The sequence below is a fragment of the Cavia porcellus genome, unplaced genomic scaffold (assembly GCF_034190915.1).
Source record: "Cavia porcellus strain 051 isolate PalLab524CR breed Dunkin Hartley unplaced genomic scaffold, mCavPor4.1 scaffold_4, whole genome shotgun sequence".
Classification (NCBI taxonomy): domain Eukaryota; kingdom Metazoa; phylum Chordata; class Mammalia; order Rodentia; family Caviidae; genus Cavia; species Cavia porcellus.
The window spans coordinates 61,073,955-61,087,621 of NW_026947487.1; the positions used below are offsets into that span (position 1 = coordinate 61,073,955).

Sequence of the window (13,667 nt, forward strand, 5' to 3'; positions counted from 1 at the left end):
TTTTTCTAATTGGTTATTTCTGGCATACTTTTCTTTGTGAATATGTCATTCACTCCTTTTTCAGTAGATGGCAGTAAAAATACATTAGGATTTCTTTATTAAGACTATTTTCTTTCCATTGAAATTAAAATGATCCATGTTTTGAAAGATACTGATTCTTAAATATTTCTGAGTGTCTCCCTTTGTTTCATTTAGGAGGATAAAAGAAAGCGAGATCGAGATCGTATGGAGAATGAGGCAGAAAAAGACTTTCAGTGTCACGCCCCTGTGAGATTAGATTTGCCTCCTGAGAAGCCTCTCACAAGCTCTTTAGCCAAACAAGAAGGTTGGAATAACTGAACTATCTATTTTGAATGAATAGACCACAGTTGTTATAGCTAGGAACTGGGCCTTAGCTCAGTTTTAAAAGACTTGTAGTGGATTTTTTTAAAGTTTTGTCCCTCTTACTCCATAAGAGTTTTAAATTAGCTTCAATTTTGAATTGATATTCTCATCTTCAACATTTTTAAGATAAATGGAATTTCTATATGAGATGTTCAGTAATGAATACAGATAAGTTATGCAGAATAAAAGCCAAATAGTACTGTCCAGAATGCTCCTTTCTTAAACATCCTTTTCCTGTCTTTGCTTTAGAAGTAGAACAGACACCCCTTCAAGAAGCTTTAAATCAACTGATGAGACAATTGCAAAGGTAAATATTTTTCCAACATTTTTATAAGGTAGAAATTGAAATCGTAACCTTAAAGAGTCCAAAGCACTTCTCCAGTTTTGATTATCTAAAACCACATTTTGTGGCCTAAATCCAAATACACTTGATTTTAAAGTGGATGGTAAATATTTTGGCTGGCAATAGAAAATACTCTTAAGAAGCTGACTTTTAGATGTTCTTACTTGGTTTGTTTTAACTGGCGGTTTGAAAGGTGTTACATAATACCCTTAATGGCAAATTTCTCTTTTTCTAAAGTGATTTCTGATGTTAAAACATTAAACCCAGGAATAACAGTACAGTTATTTCCACTTTACTAATAGATGGAGGTGCCTTCTGTATATTTATGCAGTCCTCATGCTGAGAGTATTAACTAGTTATTAAGTCAGAAAAAAATACCATAAGTAGAATTTCTGTCTTTTAAATACAGAAATTCATATTAAAATTTTCACTCTGGGTCGAGGTGTAGCTCACTAGTAGAGTACTTGTGTCGCATGTACAAAACAATTCAGTTCCCAGAACTGAGGAAGAAGAAAAGATTTTAAAAACTTTCAGTGTGTGAATTAAACCAATGTATAGCGCTTTAAAAAAGTACATCAGTCTTTAATAAAATACTGATTTTGATACTTCTCTTTACTCAGAATGTGTCCAATTGAGAAACACATTATTTTCAGAAGATTCATAAGACCATGCATTCTAATACCCTGGGCTTCCTTTTCATTGTATTGTATTTGTATCTTAATGTGAAACATCCTAAATATTTTTTAAAGTAAAGTGTCTAGAGCAGTCTGTATTCTCCACCACATGTTTAGCTTTACAATTAAGGCCAGAAGTATCTGGCCTTTCCTTTTGTGGTGTTCAAAGTGGTTGAGAAAATGACATCTTATTCATTAGTTGTGCCAAAGGAATGAACAAATAATTACTGGATATTTATTCTGTCTCAACTAGAAGGTATAACTACAAGATGTTTTGGTTAGCTCTTAGTTTTATTTTTGGTAACGTAACATCAGAATGGAGTTTAATAATGTCACCCTAAAAGGAAATCAACTTAAAGCATCCAAAGACAGTAGCATTGCTCAGAACATTTTGTGGATTATGTAGAATCCACATCCACATTCTTTGGACTAATGTGAGCTATCAGATGATTCTTCATCTTTGACTCTCGGAGCCAAACTTAGTGAAAAATGTAATTAAGTTTGGTAATTCTATTTGTTACCAAAATGAGGTAGGACTATATTAAAAAGACTAAATTTAGGGAATGTAAATAATTTCCTCTGAAAGATATTTGCAAAAGATCACCCATAGATGAACACTGTTTTTCAACTACTTTGAATAGTTCAAGTTTTGATGTGTAAGCCAGACTGGATATTTTTGCTGAAAAACTGTTGATTTTTAGTCTTGCTGTATAACGATCCTTCAGTGAGAAAAACACAGATTTACGTAGACCTGAACTCAGACTCTAAATCTTTTATTATATTTATATCCAAGAACAAATTACTTTTGCCTCTCTGAGCCTCAATATTTTTATCTGTAAAAGTAAAGATCCTACTACCTTGATGGCTTTTGTGAGGGTTACGTAAGTAGTATGTCAGATATCTACCACTGGACCAGCAATATGATAAACATATTTTAAAGTAGTTGCCTTTTTTTTTTTTTTTTTTTTTTTATCGGTACCAAGGATCTAACTCACAACCACCCGCTTGCAAGGCAGGCGCTTATGCCGCTGAGCTAAATCCCCAGCCCCTGTTGCTGTTTTTTAAAAAAATTTTGTTATTATTTGGAAAAGGAAAACTGGTGTGCTTTGGTATGATTTTGATACAGAGCCTTGATCTTCAAACCAGATAGTATTGAAAATAGTAAATATCAAATACCAGTATTTGGCTCTGGAAATAGCAATGTCATAAGTTTACCTTTCTTAAGAGATTGATTTGATGAGCCTAGAATAGCAGTGGCGAACATTTCAAAAATAACACACAGCCAGGTGCAGCATGTGTGGCTTAGGTTTACCACCACTGACCTACCCCTCATGATTGGACTTTTTTTAAAGTTCTTCACCTCTCAGCTGGAGTTGGAAACCTGTGATAGAAAGCACTGGTGACAGTGGTGGTAGTGATTTTTTTTAACAACCAAAGGTTTATATTTATTAAAGGTTGGAAAAGAAAGATGCTCCACAGCGCAAGTGCAGGCCACTTAAAGGTAGGGAAAGAGTAAGACAGAGTAAAAATGTCAGTGTTTTAGGCACCCTCATTTACACATGATAGAATTTATATCCATTAATTGATTGAGTACAAGACTATTAAATACCGAAGTAATAGATTACAAATTTGCATTCGTAATTACTCTGCCTTTTCCCTGATAGTTGATAAATACACACACATGCACAGTACTAGTCTTCCAAAGGCTACAACATTGTTAGCTAGTCTAAATTATTTATTTTACTTCATTTTTTCCCCAAGTAAAAAGTGTATTAAGTTTTTGTATTAAGGGTACTCTAATATGTAAAATATCTTAACCTTGTTATTAAATGGTTACTGGTTCTGAAAATCATTTTCATAGTTTTCAGTGAAAAGCTTGTTAACATAACATACTACAAATTCTTTCTACATCTGAAGGCTTTCTTCTGACTTCTGCTAAACCAGTAGATTTATTTGTAGTAGAAATGAAATGTAACGTTGTCTTTTGGTATCTTCACAGAAAAGACCCAAGTGCTTTCTTTTCATTTCCTGTGACTGATTTTATTGCTCCCGGCTACTCCATGATCATTAAACACCCAATGGATTTTAGTACTATGAAAGAAAAGATCAAAAACAATGATTACCAGTCCATAGAAGAATTAAAGGTAATTGTAATTATTTATAGTGTTATTGAACTGAGCAGTGATACAAAGTAACTTACATCTTTATTAAATTGATAGTCAAACCCTTGAAAATGTATATGCAAACTTCTGTTAGAAGTATAAATATTTGTATTCATAATAGTGTCATTGGCCTTTTTATTTTTCTTTTTTAGAAGACTTTTATGAGCTCAGTGATAAAAACTCAGATGAAATAAGCCCTTTGGTATTTTGTACTATTTTTATTCTTTTGAGTTTTATTATTCTTTTGAGTTTTATGTGTTTTCTCCAATATATTTTTTCCAACTCTTAAAAGATGTTCGATTTATAACTTGAACTCAGTATAAGTTTTTAAAAAAAATTTTTTTTGTATGTTTTGTGACAGATTCTGCCTACGTTGGCCAGGTTGGACTCAAACTCAAATCTCAAAGTGCTAGGATTGTAGGCATGTACCACTGCACCTGGCTTAAAATTGACATTTTAGTGAAAATTAAACACATTTATTTTTAAACATAAAGTAGGCATATCTACTGAAATAAAAAAATTAGGTTGTCCTGAAATACTAAAGAAAAGTTTAGAACTAGGCATATAACTTAGTGTGAGAGAACTGGCATAGCATGCATAAGCCTTGAGTTCAAGATTCAGTTTTCACCACTACAAAAAAAAGAAAAGTTTAATGTTGCAGTTTGATACATCTCACTCTGAGTTTACATCAGCTGTATTTGTTGAACATATCTCTTCAATTTTAAGAAAAAATTTACAAGAACATAAATGCTACCAAAATAACATACATGCCTAGTCTCATATTTGAGGTTTTTCTCTCATCTTCAAATAGTCATGGTACATGTTTGTTTCAGGAGTACTTTTTTACTTTAATCTTACAAAGAATGATGACATATGCCTGTAGTCCCAGCACTCAAGAGGCTGAGGCAGGAAGATAGCCATAAGTTCAAGGGCAGCCTGGGCTACATAATGAGTTCAAGGCCAGCCTGAAAAAACAAAATTTGACAAAGAAAAGAAACTGCTAGGCATTGTGGCATACTCCTATAATCTCAGCGCTCTAGTAGGCTGACTGTGAAAGACTGTAGGTTCAAGCCCATCCTGGGCAACTCAGCAAGAAATTATCTCAAAATAAAAATATGTTCTGGGGACATAATTCAATGTGTAGAACCTGGGTTCTATCCCTGCTGCCACCAAAAGAAAGAAAGCATGTGTATTACTACCTTTGCAACTAAACCAGGACAAATATAACTCAGTTTAGAAAATATTTTCTTTATTGTGCCATATAAACATGGTAGTGCTTACTGACTCTTAGATCCTAATCAGTTCCTGAAGGAAAAATGATAGTAGACAATGTCTTTACTTGATCTCTTTTTTCATCCACATCCAGGTCAACCGAAACTTAAGATAAACACCATCATCTAATTTCTTTGAGCTTATAGAGAATATTCGACCTTGGGAAAACCTGAATTGCATTCTAAGAGAAATGAAAACTTTTCTCAATCCATCTGGTGAAAGTTAGGCTAAAACCATTTATTTCAGCATATTTCAGACTTTATTGTTGCTTAATAGAAAAGAATTTCACAGCTTGGGTTTTTTCTATTTGTGAACAGTTTCTCTCTGATCTTTATCCTGTTGTAACAAGAGAGAGTATAAGTGTGTCCCCTGAGTGTTTTTAAGGAGGTTAAGGTTTCTCAATTGAAATGAATTAATACTTCTCTTTGGAGTTTTCCACACTAGAGAAAGTGTGCAGATTCAGCTTTTTGAGTGATCAAAGTGCCATTACACCAAGTCAAATAAAGCTTAGCACATTACAGTTAAGATATGAGGGATCTTTACATTACCTTGGTCAGGGATATAGCTCAGTAAGGCCCTCAGTTCAGTCCCCACTTCCACAAAATATAACAAGCTAGGGATTGGGGCTCAGTAATGGAGTTTTGGCATGTTATGTGCAAGGTCCTGAGTGTAGTGTCCAGTCCACAAAAATATTAATAACAGATTTTTATCATTAGGAAGATCCAATACTCTTGCCATTTACAACCAAATGGCTATTTAGTATGAATAGACAGTTACTTAGTGCCTCTTCTCACTTGCTTCCTCCAATAAATTATTTAATAATTCTTGATGGAATGCAAGCTTTTCAGAATTTCTTATTCTGGAGTCACTCCTCCGAATACCATGGGAGCCTTTGGGGAGAGGATGCCAGAAACCTGCTAAAAGTACATAAAGATTTTTGTGTTCATCTCTGTGTATGTGTACTTGAGGAGTAACTCCATAACTTTCATCAGATGCTTTGAGGCCTGGTACTTAGCATAATCCTAAGTAGAGATTTGGCCAAAACTGCAAATCCACATACACTTCACTCACTTTTAATTTATTATGACTATTTAGTTAGTTTTCTTATATACTTAAGTTTTTTAGAAATGGGGTCTTGTTACACAGTCAACATTGGCCTTGAATTTATGATCTTCCTGCCTCAGTTTACCTATTTTCATTCTATAATCACTGTCACATTTATGGATATAAAATTCTTAACCATGAGAAACTTCAGCATGTACACATACTTTAAACCAAAAATATAGTTCTGATAATTTGGGAAATCGCATTACAGATTTTAACTCCTTATAGTTGTATAGTTTAGTTTAGTTTAGTTTAGTTTAGTTTTAATTTAGTTTATATTAGCATGGTTTTATAGTACTTAGCAAATTATGTTTAAGGTAGTTTAAAATAGGATAAATGTTTCAACATTTGTGCTGAATTAATGTGAATTTGGCAGGAAATATTGTGATAATTTAACATGATCCCTATTTTCAGTCAGGATTTAAAACAAAATATTTAATTCCTAAGTGGAAACTTAAAGTATTTGTTTTAAAACTAACATTTTTAAACCGTTCAACTAAAATTATTAAAGGTGAGATAGAAATATTTTCTTAAATTCTTCATGTATGTAGTAAGGTTATACTGAAAAAATCATTGTGAATTTTGATTCTAGATTTAAAGTTTTTATACAGGTAAAATAAAATGCTTTGTTTCATTCATGAGTCTTAAAATTTAGTAAATTGCTTAGTGATGCTTAGTAAATAATGATGGAAAGGTATATTGTTTTTTAAATTTTTAGAAAACCTGTGTGTCTTCAGACTAGGGTATGAGTAGTTTTGTTTTTCTAATATATTTTTTCTCTAATATTGTCTCTGTAGGATAACTTCAAACTAATGTGTACCAATGCCATGATTTACAACAAACCAGAGACCATTTATTATAAAGCTGCGAAGAAGCTTTTGCACTCAGGAATGAAAATTCTTAGCCAGGTAAAGGGAAATCTTTGTCATAAATAACAATTATAAACTCTGTATCTGTGTTTATTAGTCTTAGTGAAATAGATTCAGTAGTGTTGGTTTCATTTTACTGGCAGATCATGTTAAGATCAGAGCAAATTGAATTAAAACTCAAAAAAAATAAGGCACTGGAATTCTCATTTGGATTGGATAGTGATACAAATATTAATCACTTAATTATTTCTCTAGAGGCTCATTTCCAGAATCAGATTAGATGAAGTATGAGACTTTTTAGGAAGAAAGCTCTCATATTTCCTTCTGTAACGATGAGTATGTTTGATTCAGTAGTATGCTTTTTGTTGAAGCACAGATCTCCCTTTTAATAGTAAGAAACAAAATATACAAATGAGCCAGACATGATAGTGCCTGCTTGTAATCCAGCACCTGGGACGCTGAGGCAGGAGAATTACTGTGAGTTTGAGGCCAGCCTATACTACATAGCAAAACCTGTCTCAAAACAAAAACATTAACAACAACAACAACAACAAATGAGAAATCATTTGAAACTGTCTCAAAACCACGTTTCCACTAGAGCAAACTTTTCCTTGAAGGCTAAGAATTAGTAGATAGAAAGGCATTTTAGGTAGGAAAAAAGTATGCAGACGTACTGCCATATTGTCGTCAAACAGGATGAGAGAGCTTAGACATAAAATACCTTAGATAGTGCCAAAAGGTTGGGTTATCTAGCAGTAGCTGATAAAATAGCCCATGAAGGGTAAGCCAAAGCAATACACATCTAGTTTCAAGAAAGGAGAATTCAAAAGCTAAGTTGTGTGTTTAAGGTTCTGCTCACAGCTCTGAATAGTAAATCTGTTACTTAGAGACTACTTTCAGAAATTGAGGATGACCCTGGCACCATATATCATGACAGGCAGGCAGAAGTCTGAGTGGTATCCTGTCTTCTAATTTGTGGACCTTGGACAAGATAGTAACCACCCTGGGCCCAGGTTTTCTCCCCATAGTGAAGATTTCATCTTTATTCTCCAAGTTGATTTTCATAATGAATGTTTTGATTTCAGGTAAGAACTAAAATCAAGAGGAAACTGTGAAAAAAATTTTTATAATTTAAAAAAAGAGGAAACTGAAGCCCCAGACAGAGGGAATTTGTAAGGAAGTGAGTGGGTTTAAGCCAGGTAGGAGAAAAGAATCAGAATTAAGAGCTTGAGCTCAGATTCAGACGAATTAAAGGATAATAAAAGTGAATTTTACGTAATTGCATATGGTTTTCTAATTTTTTATGGTGATCATCTGTACTATAGGTCTACATTTAAAGAAAAACCTTTTTGTGCAAATGTCTGAGTGTGTGCGTACTTGTCTCTGAAAGGTTCTTGGATCCACTTTACTTAGGGAATGGAAAACATTTGATGATTATTCTTTTTTTTTTTGTCTTTTTTCTTTTTATCAGTACCGGGGATCGAACTCACAACTGCCTGCTTACAAGGCAGGCGCTTATGCCGCTGAGCTAAACCTCCAGCCCCGATGATTATTCTTGCACTCGTAATATTTAGACATCAGTTCCCACCCTTTCCTGAAGATTTGGGAAGCTAATGTAAGATTGTTATCCATCTCTGGCAAATTTTCACGAGAAAGGAAATGCTCAGAATCTAGAGCCAACCTGTATTCCAAATTTAAAAACCTGGAAATGCCTGTTGTATAATTGAAGTAAATATGCACTCAGCAAATGTATCTTTATTCATTCTAAAATATGTACATTGAATTTTTAGGAAAAAGTTAATTATTGTGATCAATTCTGATCTACCATTATTTCTCTTTAAAAATACTGCAGGGCCAGGGGTTTAGCTCAGCAGCACAAGTGCCTGCCTTGCAAGCGTGAGGTCATGAGTTCAATCCCTGGTACCATAAAGAAAGAAAGAGAGAGAGAGAGAGAGAGAGAGAGAGAGAGCAGTTGATCCCGTATCTCTTTCCTATTACTAGGGTTGGGATGCACAGAAAGAAAATAGCATCTTCACTCTTCCTTTTTTCTCTCCTCCTTTTCCTGGTCCCTCTTCTCATTATCTTTCTTTTGCTCAGAACTCTTCCTCTTGAGAGCCCTACCCATCCTATCCTGTGTTACAGCTTCCTATGAACATTCTCTCCACTCAGGGTGGAGGATCCTTACAACTGTGATTTTAAAATGTTTAAACTCAGACATTTGAGTAGCTTGCTAATAACTATGCTCCCAAGAGAACCTAGAGTATCCTTCCAAAGATCTTTTTAGAGAGAACTTTTGCATTGCTCATTGAAAACATCGTAGTCATTCATCGCATTTTTACACACCAATAATGAGTATTGGTGTAAGTGTTATTTTTATGAAGAATGAGCAGATGAAGAAAACTCATTTGCTTTCCTAAATAAATACTACTGCTGCATTAAAGTACAAACAGTACTATTTGTGGCATAGTAACTTTAGAATCAGACTAATCAACCAAGGTTCAAGTCTTAGCCCTGTGATTTAGAAGCTGTGTGACCTGACACCATGCAACCTTTCTCAGCCTTTTTCGTGTAAAAATGAAAATAACAATATCACTTAGCTCGTAGAGTTGCGTCTGACACAGGGGAAGCATTTTATAAAAGCTAGCTATATTAATGGCAGGTAATCCACATTTCTAGTCCTTTAATATTGTAAGACTGGGGAAAATAAATAGCATGCTGACTTGGAGACTTTTTTTTATTTTGAAGAGAATAAAATCAAATGAAACAAAGCAGGATAGAGTCAATCAAAACAAAAGGATGAGCATGGTACATGACTTACAAACAAAATACAAGGAGATCAACAGTGGCTACTGTAATGCCTCTTGTTATCATCAAAAGAATTGCCCATATCATCAGGCATAATAAAATCAAGCAAAATCAAACAAAACAGTACAGAACAAAACCAATAAAAACAAAATAATGCAAACATAGGACTTCAAAAAAAGATAATAGTAAAACCACAATAAGTATCATAATGCATCCTACTGTCTTCAAAATAGTTCCCTATACATGAGACATGATACTATCAAACATAACAGAATAAAATCAGTCAAAACAAAACAATGAAAGCAATACAGGACTTCAGATCAAGCTGACAGGAAGTCAAAAATGGTTACCATAATATATTTTATTATCTTTGAAATAGCTGTCCATGCCATCAAATATAATAAAATTAGACAAACTGAAACAGAATAAAACCACACTAAACAGAACAATGAAAACAATACGAGTTTCAGATCACAATAATAGATTAACGATGGCCACTGCCTTCTCTTTTTAAACAGTTCCTCTCCCTTCACTTTCACAGGGTGTATCGTGCATTTTGGATCCTACTAACTCCTTTAGTGTTTATATTAGGGAGGCAACTGCACTATTCACCCCTGTGACTCTGAACCTTTTTACCAGTGAGCATGATGTCAAGTTAATATCCATTTACCAGCCTCAAGGTTACCTTTCTTTGTAGCTGAGTAGTTTTCCATTGTATAAAAGTTTCATGTCTTTCTAATCAATCTGCAGCTGATGTGCAAGCTATCCCCATTTTTTTTCTGGTTCCCTGTCAAATAGAGGATGTCTCACCTTTACTTTCAGTCTGTAAGCTCCCTTTTGGGTTAAATGTGTTTCTTGTATAAAGCATATTGATGGACCCTGTCTCCTGATCCCGCTGCCTATGTTTCTCTTTATTGGTGAATTGAGGCCATCTGTATTAGTGATTATGGCCAACATTCGCTGCCTCATCTCTGCCATGCTATTTTCCTGCCAGTGGTTGCCTCCTTTTCCCCTTCGTTCCATTATCTGCCCCACTCAAGTGAGCCCTCTCTGCCTCTGTTACTGAAACCATGGTCTTTTTTCTCTCTCTCTAGAATAGGAGACATTCTAGAGATAAGAAATGGCCCAACCTGAGGGACAAGAGGCCTGGTTTCAGTCTTTGCTTCTCTGACCTTGGTTAGTCAGTAGGCATTTCTGGGCTACATTGTTCTTGTTTGACCTCTTGTCCTTTCTAGTTTCTGTCATTCTGCAAATGTCTTCTCAGCCATTGCAGTGCAAACCTAAGGAGGCTGCACTTCATGATGTCATTCAGTAACAGATCTCTAAGTTAAAAGGCAGAGGTAGTCTGTAGGAACAAATTTGCCACTTTAAAATTTACCCAAAAACCTTAACCCTAAACCACAATGAACATTTTACAGTGCATGTTTTGCAAAACAGAAACAAGATGTCTTTGCTTGGTAAGAACATTGTGCACTCTGAGAACTAGCGACCACTCTCCTCAAGGCATGCCATTTTCACACAGAAAGTACCAGAGTCATCAGTGACCACCATAGGATGAGAGCCAAGGTTTCTGTTAACTTTCTGATAGTACAACAAAGCTATAAAGCTTTCTCTTACACTGGAAATTAAATGGTCTGAATCAGAGGAATAAGACTTTATTGATCTTGTTCCTAAATATTAGACTCTTACTGTCTAATATTTTTTCCCTGCTTAATGACAATGTAAGTTCAGAATTATGGAGGAAGATGAATACTTTAAAAGTTAATGACAACCATACAATAAGGATATTTTAAAATATTTACAGGAAAGAATTCAAAGCCTAAAGCAGAGCATAGAGTTCATGGCCGACTTACAGAAAACACGAAAACAGAAAGACAGAGCAGACACCTCCCAGAGCGGAGAGGACAGCAGCTGCTGGCCCCAGGAGCGAGACGACTCTGGAGACGCTGAAGCACAAGCTTTCAAAAGTCCCAACAAGGACAATAAAAAGTAAGGAATTTTGGAATATTAAACTATCTTTTCTATTTAATAAAAGTGGGCAGAAACCACTGGTTGAAAGAATGACCAGGAGAAGTCAAAATCCCTTTTGATGCTCTCCGACTCCTTTTCCAGAGCACTGCTATATATGGAATTGTCAGAACAGTTGAGAAAACAATTCCAAATGTATGTTCTTAGTAAAGTTGTTTAAAGTTGAATTCTCACTAAAGACTGATAGGGAGTTTATTTAAATGAAACTATTTGTTTAAGAAAAAAATGTGTATTCGTTGTCTCATTCCACAAAGAAAAAAATTTGACATAAGCACACTGAAAGTTCCTGCTTAAATAGCTGGGAAGTCACTGAACTGTGTGTGTGTTTCCCCTACACGTCATCTGGTACACAGAGGTGAGAGCCACTGGTCCTCCTGGCATTGACAAGCTGCCCTGCACCTCACTGTTAACCTTGGGGTTTATAGAGCTGTGTGTGTCCAATAGGTCACCTGATTCTTCCCAACCATAAAAAAGGATACTGTGGCCTGGGAAGGGAGGGTCAGAGTTAGAGTTCAGAGTTTCTGCTGTTATACATGCAAATGTCTGTTCTGTTTCTAAGGTTTACATATTTTAAATGTGTTTTAGATTTGAGTTTTTTACATTAAACTTAAAATGTATATTCCTCCTCCTTCAAAATAACATCTGAAGTAAAATTCTTTTTTGCGAAAGTACCCAGGAAAACATTTTAAACAAGTTAACCATAGACAAAAAAAAAAAAGAAGAAGAAGAAGAAGTAACTGCTACATTATATTTTCCTGTTTCTGCATCATTAGAACACTTACTACATTACTAGGAAACAAAGGTTACAGATGCCCCCGCTCATGATATTACCGTCTTTTCTATGCTCAATTAATGTGTATTTCAGGAAAGACAAAGATGTGCTTGAAGATAAATGGAGAAGCAGCAACTCAGAAAGGGAGCAGGAGCAGATTGAACGCGCTGTCCAGGAGTCAGGAGGAAAACTGACCCGTCGACCAGCCAACAGCCAGGTGAGTGACTTCCTTTCCCTTCTCCACTCCCTGCCCTCAGAGACTGTTAGCATTTACATTTTTCCTGTGCTTTCAGTCCACATTTGCCATAGAGCTTTTGTCACTAGAAAACTGAAGAAAAATTAATATATTTGTTTATGATCCCTCTTAATCCTCTATTACTAAGGGGTTCTATTTTTAGTGAAGATAATGTGTTCTAAAATTGGAAAATGAACCACATGCTTTATTTTAATCTTACAAGAAAACATTTATATTCTGGCCTTTTAAAATTATTCTTTTTTTTTTTTAACTCATGATTAGACAGCTCCATGAAAAAATACGGAATGCTTCATGAATTTGTGTGTCATCCTTGCGCAGGGGCCATGCTAATCTTCTTTGTATCGTTCCAGTTTTAGTATATGCGTTGCCAAAGCAAGCACCATTACTGTTTTTTTAAGCTAAGCTAATTTGTATATGACTTTAGGGAACCTACTCCCTTCTTTTTTTGGTCACAGTGTCTTTCTGATAGAATTGAGTGACCTGAAGAACTTATATACCACTTAAAGTTCTAAGATTTCCTTACAGTCTGTTTTTTATTTTGTTTTTTTTTCCTTACTCTCCACTTTTCTGGCACTTCTATACACAGATGACAGCTATGAAAGGCAGTGTTCAAGGACAACAATAAGCCTAGAATCAGCCAGGTTGATGAAAGTTTTCTGGTGCTACATTTACATGTAGAATGTATAAAACCTTTTTTTTTTTTTTCCATTCTACTTTGGTTCCTTGCAGTGTGAATTTGAAAGAAGAAAACCAGATGGAACAACAACGCTTGGACTTCTACATCCTGTGGATCCCATCATAGGAGGTAGAATCATAGAGCAAGGCTGGGCATGAACTTGATGGCATTTCACAGGGAACATGGTTAACATTTTAAAGCAACAAGCCAGTTGTGTTATTATCCACAAAGAACTTGGCTGGGCATCATGTATTTCATGGTAATACTATAAAAATAATTTTTTTTTTTTTGGACCAGGGATCAAACTCATGACCTGGAGCTT

General features: G+C 34.9%; 1 protein-coding gene and 1 non-coding gene across 5 annotated transcripts in view; one reads left to right on the top strand and one right to left on the bottom strand.

The window, feature by feature from the left end:
- The window catches only part of Brd7 (bromodomain containing 7), a 40,808-nt gene that overhangs the window by 16,434 nt on the left and 10,707 nt on the right, over positions 1 to 13,667 (top strand). For all 4 annotated transcript variants that reach the window (XM_063247146.1, XM_063247147.1, XM_063247148.1 and 1 more), the window contains 7 exons: positions 196 to 325; positions 634 to 691; positions 3,401 to 3,545; positions 6,737 to 6,847; positions 11,418 to 11,602; positions 12,507 to 12,630; positions 13,399 to 13,474. In XM_063247146.1, coding sequence (XP_063103216.1) covers positions 196 to 325; positions 634 to 691; positions 3,401 to 3,545; positions 6,737 to 6,847; positions 11,418 to 11,602; positions 12,507 to 12,630; positions 13,399 to 13,474 — 829 coding nt within the window. The remainder of the gene's footprint in view (positions 1 to 195; positions 326 to 633; positions 692 to 3,400; positions 3,546 to 6,736; positions 6,848 to 11,417; positions 11,603 to 12,506; positions 12,631 to 13,398; positions 13,475 to 13,667) is intronic.
- On the bottom strand, positions 12,943 to 13,047 carry LOC111753883 (U6 spliceosomal RNA). Its single transcript, XR_002788652.1, has one exon. It is a non-coding gene; the product is annotated as a U6 spliceosomal RNA (small nuclear RNA).